This window comes from Meles meles, chromosome 1 (genome assembly GCF_922984935.1).
Source record: "Meles meles chromosome 1, mMelMel3.1 paternal haplotype, whole genome shotgun sequence".
NCBI lineage: Eukaryota > Metazoa > Chordata > Mammalia > Carnivora > Mustelidae > Meles > Meles meles.
This window is the reverse complement of record NC_060066.1, coordinates 141,239,587-141,260,275: the sequence shown is the minus strand read 5'-3', so window position 1 is coordinate 141,260,275 and position 20,689 is coordinate 141,239,587. Positions and strand designations below refer to the sequence as shown.

General features: G+C 38.7%; 1 protein-coding gene across 1 annotated transcript; it reads right to left on the bottom strand.

Annotated features, from left to right (window-relative positions):
* Window positions 1-1,542: 1,542 nt before the first annotated feature.
* Window positions 1,543-20,313, bottom strand: LOC123943664 (guanylate-binding protein 4-like). Its single transcript, XM_046007874.1, has 11 exons — window positions 20,020-20,313; window positions 16,096-16,291; window positions 12,418-12,545; window positions 9,915-10,024; window positions 9,510-9,712; window positions 7,263-7,508; window positions 6,461-6,741; window positions 4,683-4,895; window positions 3,501-3,603; window positions 2,969-3,162; window positions 1,543-2,069 (listed from the first exon to the last, which is right to left on the bottom strand). The coding sequence occupies exons 2-11, from the start codon at window positions 16,283-16,285 to the stop codon at window positions 1,851-1,853; spliced, it is 1,887 nt and encodes a 628-aa protein (XP_045863830.1). The 5' UTR covers window positions 16,286-16,291; window positions 20,020-20,313; the 3' UTR covers window positions 1,543-1,850.
* Window positions 20,314-20,689: the final 376 nt, after the last annotated feature.

Sequence of the window (20,689 nt, the reverse complement as noted above, 5' to 3'; positions counted from 1 at the left end):
AGCCATAGCAGAATCAAAAGCACTAGACAGCTAGAAAGAGTTCCATACAATTGATCTCGAAGAAAAATTTCCTTCTCTTTTACTGATATTATCACTTTGAACTAGAACTCGGAGCCTATTCCAGAAGACTTTCTAAGTGAATTTTTATTTGAAAAGAAATTAGGGGCTAGAATTTTTGGGCTTTACTGAAAAATCCTAATGAAAAGATTTGAGTGCATCTCTATGCTTCATAGTTCCCTGTTCTACTGAGCAGACTCCTCCTGCTTCTCCCTATTCTTATAACCTAGTCTTCGGTCAAATGTGTTGTTTCTTGCAAATCAGGGAAGAGAAATGGGTAGCTGATGGCTTTCATTTACATAGTTCTTATTAGAAGGCTTGATAAACTATATTTTCGACTTAGAGTTCTGCACATTTTCAGTGGGGTTGTTTATCTTTCTTCATTGACTTATAAGGACTCCTTATTGCTTAATGAAATATTCTCATTGGGATATAAATTGTGAATTTATATCCATATTTCCATTTGTCTTTGTTTTTATCTTTTCTATGAATAATCTCATTATTTTTATGTAGGGGATATGTTAATCTTTTTTATCATTTTCACACTGACAAAGGACTTTGCTACAATGAAACCATTTTTTAATCTTTTATAATCTAATTTTCCTTTTAAAATCTTTGGTACATCTGAAATTTGTTTTGGTATATGGAGAGAGGTAGACTCAACTTTTTTTTTTCCCAGATGGCTACATCTAGTCCACATTCCATTTATGGAATACCACTTTTCCGTTCACTAACATGAAGTGCCAAATTTATTATATAATGAATTTCTTTTATGAATATTTGTTGAAATCTAAACTTTCAATAGTATTTTATTGATGTTTGAATATTCAGGTGCCAGGACCACTATGTTAATTATTGAGGTGTTTTAACATACAATTAGAGATACCTGCCCCTCCTTATTTTTCTCTTTATAGAATTGCATTTGCTATTTTTGCTTGTTGTTTTTTAGTGTACACTGTAAAAAAATTGTCTACTTTCAAAAAATGTACATGTACACTTGTATATGTATAAATCATGTACATATACATGTACATATACATATACACACATATCATATATGTCTTATAAGGATTGGTATATTTACTTTGATTCATTGTTATAAATTTTTGTGTTTTTCAGTAACATTTAAAATATATCTTTAAGTGAAGTTTAGGGATGCCTGGGTGGTTCAGTCAGTTAAACGTCTGTCTTCGGCTCAGGTCATGATCTCTGGGTCCTGGGATTGAGGCCTGCATGGAGCTCCCTGTTCAGCAGTGGGGGGGTTGTCTACTTTTCCCTCTCCCTCTGCCCCTCACCCAGGCTAGTGCTCTCTCTCTCTCACATGAATAAATAAATTAAATCTTAAAAAAATTAGTTCAATCAGAAATTGTTTGTCTTTTGTATGCCATGAGCTGATGTTTTTTATAAACATTTTTTTATTTATTTATGTATTTGACAGAGAAAGACGGAGAGCACGCAAGCAGGGGGAGGGACAGAGGGAGAGAGAGAATGTCCAGCAGACTCCCTGCTAAGTGCAGAGCCCAACACAGGGCTCTATCTCACAACTGTGAGATCATGATCTGAGCTGACATAAAGAGTTGGATGCTTAAACAATTGAGCCACCAGGCATCCCATGTAATCACTTTTTATTTGTAAGCATAAATAAAATTGTGTGAAAGTAAATGAAGTTATGTGAAAATAAAGTTGTGTGAAAGTGGCATAACACATGTATTTCAAAAATGAGCACAGTATTACATTATTAATGCAAAAGAAGCCTCATTTTATAATATCCTTAACAAGAATTCTAAGCCCATTTAATTTTTTTCACTGAGAACTGTCTTCCCTTCATGGAATAGCTTAAAAATTTCAGGTAGTGCAACAATTAATACTTTCCCAGCCACTTCAATTGCATTTGAAATCAATAGTGAATCATTTTTTTTTGCTGTCTCAATCTCTTTTTTTAGTCGATTTATCTCCTTATTCAATTCCTCAGATTTCTTTCCAAATCTTTCATTAAGCAATTCTTCTTGGACCTATAAAAGGAAAAGAGTCCACCTTTTAAGATCTCCAATTATCAAGACACAGTCAACAGTAAACATAGGTGTCTGTTTTTCTACCACTTTAGATTGTTCTTTGGGGGATGTCCAATGTGTCCATACTTTTTGACCAGATAATGAGAGTATCCATGGTTTGTAATTTCCTAAGATGTCCTCACAACCCTCTCTCTGGGATGGGTAGGGGTTGGGGTTAGATCAGACTTGAGAACTTTCTCCACTATGCACTTTAGCCCAAATGATGCTCTTTGGGTAGGTGTATAGTTTTAATTCTAATTCATTCTCAGTTCCACTTGAGGATGCATGGCCACAACCATCTAATAAAAAGTGGTAACTGCTGATTCTGTATAGAGCATTGCTTATCAAGCTCCAGGTTGGACCAAGGAAAGATGCTCCTCTATATTTTATAGTAATCCCAGGATAGTCAGACAGATGGAGCAAGTTTTGGAACCTTTGGTGTCTTGCATTTGTCTGGAAACAAATGAAGCAAGTTTTAGAAATTTTAGTGTCTTGTATTTCATATCAGACCTAATCAGATACTTTCAAGACAAAGTAGATATATTTCAGATCTCTCTAGTGGTTCTATAGGACTAGAAGACAAAGACTCTACCCAACTGGGGTTCATGGGACCATTGGATGAACACCACAAATAGCAACCCACTTCCCCCAGGGGATGTTATTTGTATACTCTGAAGTCTAGCACTGCAGAAAGGGCAGGAATAATATGGTTTTTAGGGTTACAGCAGGATACAGATGGATTCAGGCACTTAGTAAATCATATGCCATTTGTATTTCCCTCTTGGATCATAATTTTGCTTAAAATTTTATCCTTCTCTTCCTGAGGAATGAGAATCTGCCTGAATCCAGGCCATACTTACCTGCAGATAATGCTTCAACATCCTTTCCAGCATTACCCGAAAGTTTTCTCTTTCCTTCTTTATCTTCTCTTCCAGCTGGCCCAAGTTTTCACTGAAGCTCCTCTCTTGAGCCTCCATTTTTTGCCGTTGCTCATCTTCTTTCTGTTTTAGCTGTTCCTGTTCTTTCTCAGCTGCCTCCTTTTTGGCCCGCTCCACTGACCCATGAAAGTTTTTAAAGGGAATAAAAGAACAGGTGAGACCTGACCTCCTAAGCTCAGAGACTAAACTGACTTTGCAATGGTGACTGGGAAATTTGTAATTTCACCAAATGGCCACACTGCTGGCAGGTTTCTCAGTGTGAAGATACAGGCTCTGCCTGGCTGCTGATGTGCAACTACCACTTGTCTTGTTATTTTCAGATTTGATTGAACAGAACATGTGTTCTGTGGCAGAAGAGGAAACTCTTTGTTGCAGGAAGGTCTTCTGGTCAGATCTGTCAGCAGTCACTGCAGGAACCTACCCATTCCACCACAAGCCAAACCCTCCCCTGTACCTGCTATGGCCATGGCTCCTCTATTAAGGGCTGTGTCTAACTGCACGATGGATTCCTCTATTGTTGCCTGTGACTGTAGGAAGTTCTGGAGGATCTCATTTGCCTGAGGAACCAACAAGGAGCAAATACACATCAGGCAACAAAGATCTAGTCTCTTGCTATGGAAATAATTGTTCAATAAAACTCCAAATATAACCCTGTAAATTGTGTATCCCTGAGTAATTCCCTTCCTTCTATGTCCACAGTAGAAATTCCAAGTCTATTGATGATAATGGGAAAACTCCATTATAGTCTTCCTAGTTCTTGAGATCGCTTTCTCACTGATACCGTCCCCAACCCCACCATGGGTTATAGCCAATCACATTCATAATTCTACAAATACATTATATCTATTGTTTACTTGTTTGGATATTCTTTTCTTCTTTCTGGAAGCTATTCTAGCCTTTCTCAACAAAACATCTATAAATACTTCATCTTAAACTTCTAGGAACTACCTTCTGTATAATTTCCTAAACCGCAATCTGAGCTTTGAATGGCCACCAAGATACTGATTTGCCCTACTGGCTCCACCACTTACTGTTCGTATGACCTTAGGCGATTTATTAACTTCTTTTTGCATCACATTTATCAAATGCATAATGTAGATAGTAGTATACTTAATTTATAATATTGCCCTGAGGATTACATTAATAATCCAACAAAAGCACCTAAGTAAGACCATGTGCAGTAAAGAAAGTTAGTCTCAATGTGTTAACCATTCTTATCATCATCACCATCATCATTAGTATCTTTGAATACTAGTATAACCTTTATCATACCCTATCCTTTTCACTATTTGCCTGTATCTCTGGTAAAATCCTCAGCATCTTGAGAGCAAGTTGTGTCTCTAATACTTGCATTCCCCAGGGACCTAGCCAAATATTAACACATGTTTCATAAATGAATCAAGTATTTTATGTCACCTGAATTCATGATTGTAAATCCTTTCTTTGGGAGGAATTTAATTTCTGGTATCTATAGGAGTACCTAATTAATTGTAGATGTAAAATCTGAAAATTAGGACTTACTGCCTCGCTCTGATTTTTTCCCATAATTGGTGCTGGAGTCTTAGATATTCAGGAGGAACAACAAAGACCACCTAACTCCACTCTACTGTTCAAACTTTTTCCCTTTATTCCTTACCTTAACTCCTTTCCTGGGCACCAGTTTATAATCAAGTTCAACCTTTCTCTTTGCTTTTAAGTAGAGATCATGTCCTCCATGAATAGAGAAAGTTTTTTCTGAAATGCTTTTCTTCAGAGGCTCTGAAAGCTGCTTCATTATAGCCTGGCAATATTTGAAAGATGCATCTTCATTCTGCTGCAAAAAATCTTCCTTCTTTTTTTCAATGGTGTCCTGCCAGGGAAATGTGGAGAAATCCAATAGAAAGAAGCTGTTAGAAGGGAAAATCCAATGTCATCCTCTTAGAAAAAGCATCCCAATCACCTAAGAGTGGATTGGAACATGGAGCAGACCAGGAATCGAGAGACTTTTAGTCCTAGTTCTGACCAATTCTCTGTGTGACCTGTGGAAACTCCCTTTACTTCCTTGGGTTGGAAGACATGAACTCCATGGTTCTTTTTGCTGTAGTATGATTAAAAGTGACCCAACCATTAACAATCAGCAATAGAAAGTTGAATTATGGCTGGAAGTAGAGTTTCCTCAGAGAATTTGTGTTGCTATGGATGACAATGCACATTTCAACACCCCTGCCCTCCCAACAACTCAATCATCTGGTAAAGACTAAAGTGTACTCTGAACAGAGTTTGGAACGCTTCATAAATTCTTCTAATAAGAATTTGAGTGTGTAAAGAAAAAGAAATAAACATTTCTTCTGCTCTTGAAAATTATAATACATCTTCAATAGGAACAAAGAGGTTTTTCACTCCTAGGCTGGTCATAAACTGAGACAAATTTCCACTGAAGGTGCCCATGCTAATTAGTTGTCCCCAAGAATTAAATTGTCCCCTAAGATTTTCTTCCTCTGATGTGTAATCCTTCCACCGTCCTGGATTCAGTGAGCTTCATGAATTTTATTACAGTAGTTAGGCTTTATTATATGGTACAAGTTGACTTTAAGAAATGGAGATAACTAGGGGTGAGTGGCTCAGTCATTAAGAGTCTGCCTTCGGTTAAGTTCATGATCCCAGGGTCTTGGGATTGAGCCCTGAAATGGGCTCCCTGCTTGACAGAAAGCCTGCTTCTCACTTTCCCACCCCTCCTGCGTGTGTTCCCTCTCTCAGTGTGTCTTTCTCTGTCAAATAAATAAATAAAATCTTTAAAAAAATAAGAAATGGAGATAACTAGAGGATAGAGGTGGAGAAGTCTTAGATAAGAACATGAGCTCTGAGAGTCATCTGCAGGAAATAAAAAAAGCTAAAACATGAAAAGAATTTGATGCATCATTGTTGGCTTGAAGCAGAAAGGAGAACATGGAGGTATATGAAAGATGCTTCTGGGAGCTTGGAAGCACCCCTGTCAAAAAGCCAACAAAAAAGGGAACATGAGTCCTACAATCAAAAGGAAGTCGACCCAGTCAACAACAGGAATGAACTTGGAGCCACTCCAGAGCCTGCCGCTGAAAGCTCGTTTTGGCCAAAATCTTGTTTCCAGTCTGTGAGCAGACTGTGAGCAGTCTCTGAGCAGAGTATGGTGCCATCCTATGCCTCCTTTTGACCTACAGAATTGTGAGCCTATATAAATTAAGGGTAATTTTTCAAATGTGGCAATAGAAATTTAATAAAATGCCCATCTTTTAGTAAAAAGGTGAACAGTAACCTGATAGAGCCCTGTCACTCACAAGACCCCAGGCTCTGTCGACCATGAGAGCTAGATGAGCCACAGAGTAGGAAAAAAAATGTACTCTAAGCATACATCTGGAAGGGCAGGAATCAGGAAGGATAAATACTAAGACACATTACCACCAGCTTTTTCTGGAATTCCCGCTTGTCATCCTTAAAGGAGTGCTCCATGAATACTGCAATGGCTTCCCTCTCACAGTCTGCATGTACATCCAGGAGCTCCTGGAGTGTGTCTGTGGGGAGCCTCACTCGTTGGGCCATCTGCTCGCTGTAGTGGTCAGCTGCCTTCTGCACGGCCACTGAGTTCTCACGCTGAGCCAGAGTTGTCACCACGTTCTCCAAGCAAGGAACTGCTCCTTTCTTGATGGCATCCACATAGGCTTTCAACAGAGTCCCCAGCCCTATATAAGCCAGGGAATTTGAGCATAAATACCAAGGTCTCAATCAGTGGCTTATAGTTTTTATGAAGCATCATTCTAAGATCACAAAAAAAACACCCCACCTTATTTACAAGGAAATTTTATTTTCTCCTTTTGGGAATCTATTCTTTTCTAACAGCCTTATTGTTTTCCTATTCTTTCTTTGATTGTTCTCCATTTTGTCACAGCACAACTTAAATTACCAACTATACAATATGCACCTATGTTACTGGAAAAAATGGTTTCCCATTCATGAAAATGAAAAGGAATAGATTACATAGGTGAAGTAATAGACACAAACAAGACCAGCTGCATAATGCGTGTGCCCCGGTACAAAATAAAAATGTGAACTCTTAGTTGAACATGATCACGGAGAGGCCATGAACATCTGCTTCTCTATAGTTACACACAGATGTAAACAAAATTACTGACAAATCCAGGCTCTCATCAAAGCTCCACCACACACTGACACAGAGACATGCTTTGGGACAAAGGTGACTCACGGCTCCCAGTGACAGTGATTCCCTCTCTTAGGGTCTTGGTCTTTGTATGATTGAAAATATAGGTACAGAATTTCTTTGATTGCTCCTGGAAAGTACTGTCTAGCTTGTCTTCTGGCACCTCCTCAAGATGGAATAAGAGATTTCTGTCACTTGTAGGCCGGTCAAAGACGAAGCACTTCCGTTTTGGAAAGAACTGCCTGATACACTCTCTGGGCATGTTGGAATTCTGGATTTTGGGATTTGTGCCTGAAAAAATGGAAAAAAGAACTGATCGTTGAAATGTGGTCTTTAGGTAAAGGAGTCAGAACTTTCATTTCCAGGCATCTTTGCATTAGGGCAATTCCTGTGCCTATAAATCTCCTTTAATCCAATCATTTCAAATCAATCTGGGCCATCACCATAGGCAAGGAAATTCCATTTCTACATGGAGCAGAGCCAAGAAAATAGGGGAGAAGGAGAGGCATCAGTCCCAACTGAAGCAAGTTATGGTTGGTTTCCTTAGTACTGTTATGGAGTTTAGTGGTTGACATATTCATTAAATGTTTATCAAATGACTGAGGAACAAAAAAAAAATGGTAAGAATTCCTTTTGTGATTTGACTGTCCCCATATTAGATATAAAATATGGACCCTAAAATAAAATAATACCAAAAGAAGAGTAAGATATTGCTTGTTAAAATATCAGGTGGAAGATGAATAATATCAAGGTAAGAAAAAAATGTCTAAAATTCAGAGTAAAAAAAAATCACACTAAATAAATATGTTTGTAGTTCTTTTAGCAGAAACATCTCTAAGGTAAGATTAACTTAGAAGTAATTGGAAACCTTAACACTGTCTATATCAAACTATATCTGACTTGACAGTGCTTCACAGAATGATTTGGGGGGTATGTCAGATGTTTAATAAATTTCTTTGAAACAATGAATACATGAATGATGAAACAGAAGTATGTATTACTTCCAAGTGCCATTAGTTATTCACCTTACTAAAATAAAATAAAAATAAACTGTAAAATTTACATGTAGTAAATTAATAATATTAAAGTGGTAACATAATGTACAAGACTGTGAGAAAGAAGAATGTGAAATCATAAGGAAGATCAATGTGAATCTGAAAATGTTACCAGAAGGACATTTTTCCTCCCGGATATTTACTATGTAAATATCCTTTCTCTGAAATTTGTAAGTATCTGGGCACTAGTAAAATATTCATAGAATATTTCATAGAAACATGAAATATATTTTTAAAATTAGGTCATTTAAATGTGGTATATAAATTTAAAAAAATGCTTTTCAGTCTTAGAAAGGAAGATATTCTACACATGCTACAGCATGAATGAATCTTTAGGACGTTATGGTTAGTGAAATAAGCCAGTCACAAAAAGACAAGTAGCGTATGACTCCATTTGTATGAGGTACCTATATGGAGACAGAGAATGGAATGGCAGTTGCCAAGGGTTGTGGGTGGGGGGTATTAAGGAGTTAGTTTTTTTTTCTGTAAGATTTTATTTATTTATTTGAGAGAGAGAGAGCATGAGCTGAGGGAAGAGGCAGAGGGAGGAGCAGGCTCCCCGTTGAGCAGGGAGCCCAATATGGGACTTGATCCCAGGACCCTGGGATCATGACTTTAGCTGAAGACTGATGCTTAATGACTGAACCACCCAAGCATCCCAGGGAGTTAGTTTTTAATGGGAAGAGAATTTCAGATGGGGAAGATGAAAACTTCTGGCGTGGGTGGGTGGTGATGATTCCACAGCAATGTGAATGTACTTACTGCCACAGAGCTATAAACCTAAAAAAATGGTTAAAATGGTAAATTTTATGTTTTGTCTATTTTTCCATAACAAAATTTAGGTCCTTTTATTTCTTGTGATTCTAGGTTTACCAGCTTCTCATCTGATGATCTATTTCTGTCAGTATGGAACAGGAGGAACACACAATAAGGAGCCCAAGTATGTGGGGCTTAGGAAGTTACAGCACGATAACCTAGAAAAATGTTTCACAATACCTATGTGGTCTAAAATCGTTTGGTTCACATTGGTCCTTAAATTTCCTCAATGAGATTGCTCCAGAGGCTGGAGTTTCACAAGTAATAATCTATGAAAAACAATCACCAAACGCCATTTAACAATCACCCCTCACTATTAAGACTGCATCTCAATCCGATGTTAAACAAAAATTGAATTCAAGTGCTGACTGACAGGGCTTAGTTGATCCCAACCCCCTGTTGAGACTCCCACCACCCAGACCATGCTCTGGAACCAGCTTCAAGGCATCCTCCAGGTACTCATCTTCGGTGATTGGGGCTTCACCTATCTTCAACTCCAGGGTGAAATCCCGAACAGTCCATACAAAGTCTGGAAAGAAACTCACAAACTCAGTGGAGTCCTTCACTTCCTCAGAGGTTGAGGAGGATTTTGCCCTGATTAGCTGTGTTAGTTCAGTGACATAGCTGAGAATTTAGCTAAGGAAGGAGAAATTATTTACACCACAATTTTCAGCTTGTATTTAAAAACAAATTTTATAAACATTAACTTATGTCTCACGTTCCCTTCTCCTCAACCATGACCGTTAAGTCACAGGAAAGATGACCGTCTCAGTTGCCATTCCTGTAAACTCAATGACACTTGGTGGTTTGGTCCCTGGAAGGATACTGCAGCTGCTCCAGGGCCTGGTGGTTGATGGTGCCCATGCTGTTGTAGATCAAGGTGCTGCTCAGAAGCACAGTCAGGGCAAAGATCCATGAGTCATTCTTAGGGTCGACCTAGAAAGCACATTAAAGCAAAAGACTAGAGAGTCCACTCTTCATTTACTTGTTAGCATTTCCATCCCATAACACAGTGACTGGAACATAGTAGGTATGCACCAATAAACAGGAAGTTATTCCTACAGCAAATTTGATGTGTCATGGTCAACATTAGAAACATAATGTTGTTCAGTTAAATTCAACAGCTATTGGTTGAGTTTCTTCTAAATGCCAGGCGGTGCATTTGGTTAGGTGGATGCAAGGTTGCATATGCTAGTCCCTGCCCTCAAGAAGTTGACTTTCTGGGTTGGCTGACCAATAAGTAAACATAAACACCTGCAACCAAGTTAATGATCTCTGCTGCAAGTAGAGCCAAAAGCTAAAATAGAAAAAGGGGGTAAATCCAAAACTGGGGGGGGGGAAGTGTCCTGGGAATTCTGAGCAAGACATTACTTCTGACTGTGAAATTATGACAGTAGGTTTAAAAAAAAACACCTGGGTTGGGGCACCTGGGTGGCTTGGTTGATTAAGCATCTGCCTTCAGCTCAGGTCATGATCTCAGGGTACGGGGATCAAGCCCTGTGTCGGGCTTCATACTTAGCAGTGAGTGTGTTTCTCCATCTTCCTCCATCCCTCCCCCTGCTCATGTTCTTTCTTTCTCTCAAATAAATAAATAAAATATTTTAAAAATTTTAAAATTAGCTGGGTTTTAAAGAAATGATGAAGTTGTGGACTTGACTTGTGGAAATGAAAAGATCATGCAGGTAGAAAGACTAACAAAAGCCAAGTCAGCGTTGAAAAGCACAGTCATACAAAGATAGAATTATTCCCTTTGGCTGAAGCAATGTGTAAATGTGTGGGAATAGACAACAAGGCTGGGAAGGAGACTCAGGACAGTATGTGAGTGGCACTGAAGGCCAAAAAAACAGAATTACACACTACCGAAATCATGCCACATGTTCTAAATTTATCAAAATGTTCTGCTGCCATCAGTTATTAATAATATAATATGTTTTGGTCCTTTAAACAAAAGAAATGACATAAAAAGAAACAAGTTTGGGCCTAAATATGACATTTTCACCATTAAAAGTCCCTCTTCGTTTTTTGGGGGCAGAGGGAGGTGATAATTGGAGTAGATCATCGGGAATTAACTTAGGGGCTGTGTAAAATAAGTAACAAGTAAGGATTTCTTGTTGTTGTTATTGTTATTTAGTGTGAAAAGTTGCTGGTACATTCAAAGAAGGAATAAACTTGTTAAAATTCAAACATGGTGAGGTGAATTCATGAGGCCTGATATGTGTTGTTCTAGTTTCTCTTCTGTTTTTGTTTTATACTTTATTTTTTATTGAGCACTTTACAATTTCTGAAGTTTTAAAACATTAAAATTTTTTTTAAATTCAGAATTTCTAAATTTCTCCTTTACTTATTCTTGGGGCGGGGGGAGGAATATTGGAATCAAACAATCTACTGCAGCAACAATGTAGACTCAGACTTCTATAAAATAAGGAGAGGGCACCTGGGTGGCTCAGTGGGTTAAGCCGCTGCCTTCGGCTCAGGTCATGATCTCAGGGTCCTGGGATCGAGTCCCGCATCGGGCTCTCTGCTCGGCAGGGAGCCTGCTTCCCTCTCGCTCTCTCTCTGCCTGCCTCTCTATCTACTTGTGATCTCTATCAAATAAATAAATAAAATCTTTAAAAAAAAATAAAATAAGGAGAAAGTACTGATTGTACTTAACACTGTGAAGACAACACACCTACCAGTATCCTGTTTGCACTGTTTTCTGCTTGTCAAGATCATGCTTTTTAGAAGTCGGTGAAGAATTAATCTTTAAAGTCCAGCAAGTTAGACTAAAATCATTATGAATGTTCTTGGAACAGCCGAAGATTTTCTGGGGCTTATTTAAATAGATTACTTTGTTTAAACCCTATTTTCAAGATTAATATATTCAAGGTCACGAATCTATAAACTTTAACTGGTAGTCCCATTGACCTGATTAGTTACAATTTAGATATTTTACATGTTATTTCACCAGGAAATCTTAAATCTAATCCTTACTTAAAATGAGGTTGCATCCATGACACTCTGTACTGATTGAACTAAGTACTTGAGATCTCCCCAGCTGGCCTCTAGGTCTTTACTTTCTTCACTCCAGTGTCTCTAGTACTTAGCAGAGAGCCCTGGTTTTACTTCTTAAATTGTGTCATTAACCCAGGTGTTAAAAATAAGATGAATATCTTGCCTCCAAATACCAAAATATGTGTGCTCTCAAGGAAAAAAGTTCAAGGTAAGAGAATCTAACCTCATTATCCATAATTTACACTTACTATTTGTGGAGATATGTCACAGAAGTTGAATTGAGGTGGTGAATTCATAAGCAAGAGCAAAGAAGGGTTCTCAACTCCCTGCCTTACCTTTTTCACATCCCCCAGCCCCTCCGTGTCCAGAAGGATCAGGGTGTGGTTCTTCTTGGTGGAGTGGGGCACACACCACATCCAGATGCCCTTGGTTTCAGATCTCACTGTGGAATTCAGTCGGAAACCTGCAAGGGAGGAGTACACAACATACAGGGACAGTGGAGAGTCCAGGTTGCCCAGGAGTTGCAGTGGTGAAGCTTGTAAGAAAGTAAGGGCCCAGCGGGGAGAAGAGTTTTTTCCATTTTGGTGACCATCTAATGTTAATTCAGATTAAGAACTTTCTTAAGAAACGCTTTGGGTTCCCTATTCAACTTGCACCTGTAGAGGTTCAAATAGGTCAGGTGAAAGATTAACGTAAACTCTACCAACCTGTGTAATTTTAGTTGACCCTTAAGAGGAAAGAAAAAGCATGCTTCCATAAGTAGAATTAGAGAGGAGTCTGAAACAAAAACTCTGTGTGGTTCACTCTTCATATAGCGTCTCCTTTTCCTTATCTGGTTTATTGTTAAGAGAGAGCCTCTAAATGGAGAAGACACTGACATGGGAAGGATAGCACTGAGCTGTCACTTGAACCCAGTTCTGTCCCAACAGTTGCCTAGTAGGGGAGCAGTGAGGACTGAGTCTTGAAATGTAGGCATGTTAACCATAATGTGAGGTTCTGAATGCCTAGATAAGTAGACCGCATTTGTTAAATAAGAAAATCACTTAAGTTTTTGAGATGGATGGTAATAAAACCAAAAGTATATTTAGAAAAATTAGTATGGTATTGGAATAGGGGAGTAATTTGGAATTGAGATTCTGAAGTAGTTAGAAGGCTTCTAGAATTTTAGAGCAGGGATGGACTCTAGTGACCATGCAGTCCACTGGGAAATTGCCTTGTTATTATTGATGTCACCTCAAGTGGAAAAGAAAAAGGAATTGTTGAAACACCCTAGATAATATTGAATCCCTCAAATAAAACTTATGAATTTATTTGGGTCAGAGGAGGAAGTGTCCTTCTCTGATTGGTCAAGAATTTTCCTTAAAAGAAAAATAAAGACACGATATTTTGCTTAGAAACTAATAGGAGATTGGAAAGTAAAATGGGAGAGAGAACGAAGGAGAAACTATAGGCTGAGAAAGAAAGGAGGAAGGGAGGAAGGAGGGAGGGAAATGGATGGGTATGTGGGATCCTGAGAATTTAGTGTACTGCGGTTCAACCTCTAGGGGGGCTGGACCAGAGAGGAATTAATATGTCTGAAAATAATAGCTGCATGTTCTAAAGAGACAGAAAGTCCTATAGGTCCTATAGGATAGTGGGGAAATTTTCCTAAAACACCAGTAAGAACCATAAGAAACAACTAAGTTAAACAACAAAAGCAAAACTCCACATCAGGAAACAATAAGAACATTCACATTACTCTGAACAACAGACTACGTTGACCCTAACTATTATATTTATTTTTATAAAGACCATAGCATTAAAAGGAAAACTCAATGCTTGTTAGTAATTAACACAGTGTTGGACATTGTATAAGACCTAGAAGCCACTTTTAGACTTCTTGTGACTTCTGGGACACTTATCACTGATGATTCAAAATTGTACAATCAATCAAGTCTTTAGGCATTGATTCTCAAGTAAAAAAAGTATGTTATCAATATCAGTACCTGAGCCAGCTAAAATAGTAAATGCTGTAGACTTCTCCTAAGTTGCTGTAACCACAGAGGAAAGGGCTGAGATTTTAGGTTTATTTATTTGAGAGAGAGAGAGAGAGAATGTGTGTGAGCGCATGTGCTTGCACAGTGGGAGAGGGAGGGGCAGAGGGTGAGGGAGAGGGAGAGAATCTCAAGCAGCCTCCCTGCTGAGCTCAGAAGGCTGAGATTTTAAATAGATTAGTGTTTTTTTCCCTCACATTTTACATGATTAATTACAGATGATTAAAAAAAAAAAGAATACTGTGGGGTATCTGGGTGGCCCAGTCAGTTAAACATCTAACTCTTGGTTTTGGCTTAGGTCGTGATCTCATAGTCATGAGATGGAGCCCTACGTCAGACTCCACATTTAGGACAGAGTCATTTTGAGATTCTCTGTCCCTCTCCCTCTGCCCCTCCTACTCTCTCTCTTTAAAATAAATAAATGTTGGGGCACCTGGGTGGCTCAGTCATTAAGTGTCTGCCTTCAGCTCAGGTCATGATCCCGGAGTCCTGGGATCAAGCCGCACATTGGGCTCCCTGCTTGGTAGGGAGCCTGCTTCTCTCTCTCCCACTCCGCCTGCTTGTGCTCCCTCTCTTGCTGTGTCTCTCTCTGTCAAATAAATTAAATCTTTAAAAAAAATAAATAAATTTTTAGAAAAAAGAATATTGTGGATTAAGTAAAAATTTTAGATTTCATGAAGTCGGGGGGAGGAAATAAAGGAGAAATAAAATATTTTCACTAAAAAAATAGGAAATACAAACATCAAGTAAGTGTGAGAAGGTTCTCAGATTGACTTAAAATGAGATATATGCTGTATGACTATACATTTACCAGAGGGTGATAAGGGTGTGAAAAAATCTCCATGACTGCTAGTAATCATGTAAATTGTAAGTAACGTTTGAAAAACTGTTTGATATTATCTGGAAAGGCTGAAAACATATATACTCTGTGATCTTGCAAGTTCATTTCTGTGTATAATCAACAGGGAAAGGTTGAGTACCAGAATATAAGCACAAAAACATTTATGATAGCTGAATTCAGAAACAATAAAATCTGGGACTAGTATCAACATCCATTAATAATAAATGGAGAAAATTGAGATATTTTCATATGATTGCACACTATAAAGCAGTTAACATAAATAAATTATATATACATATAAGAAATTGGATGATTTTTATAAACTTGAGAAAATGGATATGCAAAAGAATGCATGTGGTATAATTCTAATTATATAAACTTTAAAAGCAGATCAAATTAAATTTTTTGAAATACTTAGTGAAACCATTTTTAATAAGTGCCATGAAAATGAAAAACATTAGTGAGCACAGATGGGAATGTGAAAAGTGATTTAGGCTTTCAATCTTGGTAATGTTAAACTTCTTGACCTGAGCAGTGATTACACAGGTGATCATCTTTCATTTAATAACTTTATAGTACATGACTATTTTATACGCTTTTCTGTGTGTGAGATATATTTCACTCATTAGAAAATTATACTGAATACAGAAAGAGTATAATTTATCAAACTTTTATTATGAACAAAAAAATGAATCTTCACTGCCTTGAGATTTGTGAGTAACAGGTTTTTCCCTCCCTCCTTTCTCTTCCTTTTTCCTTTCCTCTATTCTTTTTTGAATATGGTACAATAAAATAAATTTTTATGCGGCTGGGAATGATCGTGTAGTTTGGGCAAAAGTGATGCAAAAGAAATGAAGGGAAGGGATCATAGCAGAAGCTAAGCTGATGAGAGTGGATGGGATCCAGAGGACAAGTAGAGGGATCTATTGATAGGGTTGGGAGACTCTTCTTTCTTACTAGATAAAAGAATGAGATTTTGTAGACAAGTTGGGTTGAAGTTGTAGATTTGGTGGTGAGAATTAGATTTTTCTTCATTGGGAGGAGTTAGGCTCTTCCTTAAGATGACACTAGACAACCATGACCAGCCTGCACTATCAATGATTCCAAGCAAATGGCCCCAGTCCCAGGATAACACTTACCATGGTTCTGCCCCGCCAGGCGGTTCATCAAGTAGGATTTTCCAGTCCGAGACAGCCCTGCAATGGCCACCACCACCACAGGTTGAGATATATTGTTAAGAATCTCTAGTGCTTCTGGATTCACAGTCAGCTGCTCTTTCTGGTTTTCTACCAGGCAAATGGGGGCTGTCATGGTGGGTCCAGATGCCATGGTGACCTGTAATCCAGGAGAGCTGTTCAATATAATGCAAGAGCCCAAAGTCCCCTCTGATGGTCATACAAATTATACAACTATCAGCTTTCTGTTTATGGAATATAGACACCATTTCTAAGGGAAAATTATGCACTGTAGTTAGTGTGTCAAAGCTTGGGACAGAAGCCTTTCATCTCTTATCTTATTGATCTTAAAATGAATCTTAAAATAACCATATTGAGGAGATGCATAAAATGAATACAACAAAGAAAGCAAAGGATGGGGATGCAGACCTGAGAAAACCAATATGTTGCGGGTAAGGCAGAATGAAACATAAAGATAGATGAGAGGAGTAGTCAGAAGAGTTTCTAAGAGTTCCAGAACAATATGGTGGCTCATCAGTTCTGCAGATATTTATTGAGCATAGCCTGTGCTGTACTGTTGCAGGTGCTCAGTATCCAGAAGGGAACAGGTGGCTGAAACTCTTGCCTCGTGGAGTTCTAGACTAGTAGGGGCAGTCAGGTAATCAACAAAGCAAATGAGCAAAGATATGTGTTAGATGATAGTGAGTGGTTTGGAGAAAAGTAAGCAGGGAATGAAATACACAGCAATGGATACGGGTTGTGGGGTGTGGAATTATATACAGAATATTCCACAAAAGAGACAAAATGAAGGTAATCAGTGTCCATGATGAGGTCAGATTTCATGAAAGGGCAGTAACATGAAGTAGATTGGTTGGGGTAGTGAGCATAAAAGAAGGGAGAAGAAATAATAGTGCAGCTTGTCTCAACATGCAAGATCTTTATACACTGTGCTTAAAGAAATATATGGGTCCAGGATTCATTCATGTAACTGGAAAATATTTCTCGTTTATAAGTTTACAACAAAGAGAGCCAGTTGTAAGGATGTTTAAGGATCTTCCCAGATCTGACAGAGTCCCAAATCTGAGCTAGATTCTGCCTTGGTTGTTTTCATCTAAATGAATGGAACATTCCATCATACCAAAAGATAGAGAACCTGCCAAAGACCATTTGCTGTGCCTTTAGTCCAAGATAATACTTAATAACATTCACGTGTCCCCACACTGCCTCCAGCCCTCTGCCTAAGGTGGGGTTACTTGAATAGTCATTCAAGCAGTATGGGACCCAAAGTGGTAGGAGTTCTCACATATAAAGGTACCCCTATGAGGATGCCCACAAGTAAATCAATGCTCATTGGGCACAATTAAGCACTTTCTTCAAGAGAGAGAACTGAACTCACCGCTCTAGATAATATAATCCTGTATATTTTGGGACAATTGATGATACACAATTACAATTTTCTTAACTGGTTTGAGATACTAATTGAAATATCAGTCTGTAATCACCCATGATTTCTGGATAAAGAATGCATCATTACATAAATTTTCAATATTTTATTTGCTCTTCACATTTTGTGGAAATATAAAATATTGTCCATTTGTTTCTTCTGAGAAACAAAGATAATTAACTACATGGCAAATACCCAAACATTTTCAGGCACACAAAAGGGACTTGTCAAAGGTGTTAGTAATAGGGAAATGTAGAGCAGAACTAAAATTAGAGCAAGAGCAAGGAGATAAGATTGAGAGAGACAGAGAGAGAAAGACTGAAGATCCTGGAGAGACAGGGATGACTGACAAAGAGAGACAGCATCATACTCTATGTTTGGAGCCCAACTTCCAGGGCATGAATACTGGACCCATCTTTATAAGCTGTGGGACTCCTGGAAAGATATCTCTCTGTGCCTCTGTTTTTTCATCTGTGAAATGGGAATTCTTATAGTAACTAAATTGTAGGGCCAGTAGAATAAAAACATCCCAGAATACATACATGCAGAACATTTAAAATTATATTTGATACCTAATAAATGCTATGCAAGTATTGCTTAAAAATAAGTATCTAAGGAGCACCTGGGTGGCTCAGTGGGTTAAGCGTCTGCCTTTGACTCAGTTCATGATCTCAGGGTGAAATTCCAGAAGGCAAAAAATTGGTTTGGGAAAAATGGTGACAAATCTTTCCCACAAATAAAAGCTGGTGTCAAGGAGACAATGATTACTGCAAGCAAATTGTCCCATGAGAAGCCAGAGTGGGCAGAAGCTGAACCAGCACGAACCACTGACTAGAAGGGAACTACGGTGTCAGGCAGGGGCAACAGAGAGACATGACCAGATGTTAGCACTGATTTGGGAGGGAAAGTGCTGTGGTTCAAAACTTAAGAGTTCTAATCATCTATTGCCTGAGAGACCTTGAAAAAGGAACCTACCTCTGTAAATCTTGACTTTCTTTTCAGTGTTATGGGTTAAAAAAAAAAAAGTATTTCCTGCTTAATCCATTACCGTAGAGGGCAATAACAAAAACTTCCCAATACATTAAATTTTCCACAGTTAATGTACTGTTTCTACAATGAGCCTGTTACGCCATGGAGTATTGAAGCAACAAGTTCTGTAAACTGGGAATACCAAGAAATAATACGGTAACTAAAATAGTTTTTCTTGAAAAAAAAATCAATCTGATTCTTAACAGACTTCTGTGCAATTTCTCTTCTTTTCTATGGATGGGCGGGAGAAGAGATTAGAAGTAAAACATGAATGGGGCGCCTGGGTGGCTCAGTGGGTTAAAGCCTCTGCCTTCAGCTCAGGTCATGATCCCAGAGACCTGGGATCCATTGCCGCACCGGGCTCTCTGCTTGGCAGGGAGCCTGCTTTCTCCTCTCTTTCTCTCTCTCTGCCTACTTGTGATCTCTCTATGTCAAATAAATAAATAAAATCTTAAAAAAAAAAAAAGGAAGCAAGACATGAGCTTTTTAATACTGTGTCAGGAGGAAATGTAGAGTTCTCATAGTTAATATTTTGAAAAGTTTTGGGGAAGAGATGATACTACAAAATGATTTAAAATTTTTTTTTCATGCAAAGCAAGAAGCTTTTATCTCCAAAATAAACAAATAGAATGAGATAGTTCTATTCTATACAGAGAAATGATCATTGGTTTCCTAAGGTACTGTCTGTATGAGTTATCTGGAGTGATGGTTAAATGCTCAAAACCTGTATTTTGAATAAATACTGCCAGTTATTATTTGTGGGGATTGTGCATTTGGAAACAGTGCGTGATGAACAAACCATATAGTTCCGTCACACAGTTATTTTTAACAGTTGATTAACAATGGATTAGGAAGAATGCCATTGAATTATTCCATGTAATATAGCTTTGTAGTAATTTCAGAATATTGGACGTTATTAATAAAAGAACAATCGACAATCCAAATTTTAGATTCCAATTGTCTCTAAGGTAAGGATCATCTTTTTGTTTTTCCAAAGCTCAGCAGGGCGCAGGCAGGACCTGTCGGAGGGGGAAGGGCGTTGGGAAGTGGAAGGGGCATCCTACCCAGGGCCTCTGCCACATGACCGGGGGTCTGGGGTTTGGTCCTTCAGTTTGAGAAGGGGCTTCATCCCCCTTTCTGCGGGTGCGGTGGGATGCACTCCTTCCGTGCAGGGCTTTTTATGCAAACCTGGGAGGACGCCAGAGGAGGTGCCGCGCATTCCGGGGACACGGTGCGCGCGCGCCGTCGCTTTGCCGCTAAAGCAAAGCGCCCCAAAGGTGACACACCATCCAGCACCCTCCCGGTTCTTTTGCTGTCTTTGCGACCTGCCAGCATGGAGTCTGCGTTTGGGAATTTGTTGTTGTTGTTAGTTAGCGTCTATATGCACGGAAGACCAAGTTTAGCAGCGAACTTACCTAGGGCGGGCGCTGCAGTCAGGGGACAAGTTCTCAGCTGCCCTCGCCTATCCTTTCGCGCTCCTGCGTCTGGCTTCTACGGAGAGGGTCTGTTCTCTTTAGAACTTAAAGCAAACCGGATATTACAGCCATGCTTTTCATGAAGGTTCGGGAGGGAGACCGAAATCGAAAGGAGAGACATTATTCCTGTTCCATCTATGCGGATTTTCACTTCTAGCCGTCAGGATACCTGATTGTGTGAATGAGGCGAAGTAGAACATCTTTGGTTCTCCCGCACCCCTTCCTCCTGCACAGCTGGCTTAGGTTCCCTTGGCACCCCCAATAAATACGGAGCAGTGGGAGTGAATGTGAGCAAAGCAGGCTGAGAATATTTGAACAACCTGTTTCTCTGGGGTACTTTGTCAGGGAAAGGTTTTTGTTTGTCTGTTTTAAGTTTTTACTTGGTTACGTGTTCTCTTACTGCCTTTTTTTTTTAAATTAAAAAATTAACCAAAGGCCGCAGAGATTCCATGGCACAGTTCCTATCTATCCATCCAGAAGGCAACACATGGTAGTAAAAAAATGTAATACCAATTACATTTTTAATACCAATACCAATTTTAATACCAATTTTTAATTTAAAAAAAGCCCTTCTTGGTATTACATAAGTATTTTAAAAATAACAATAAAA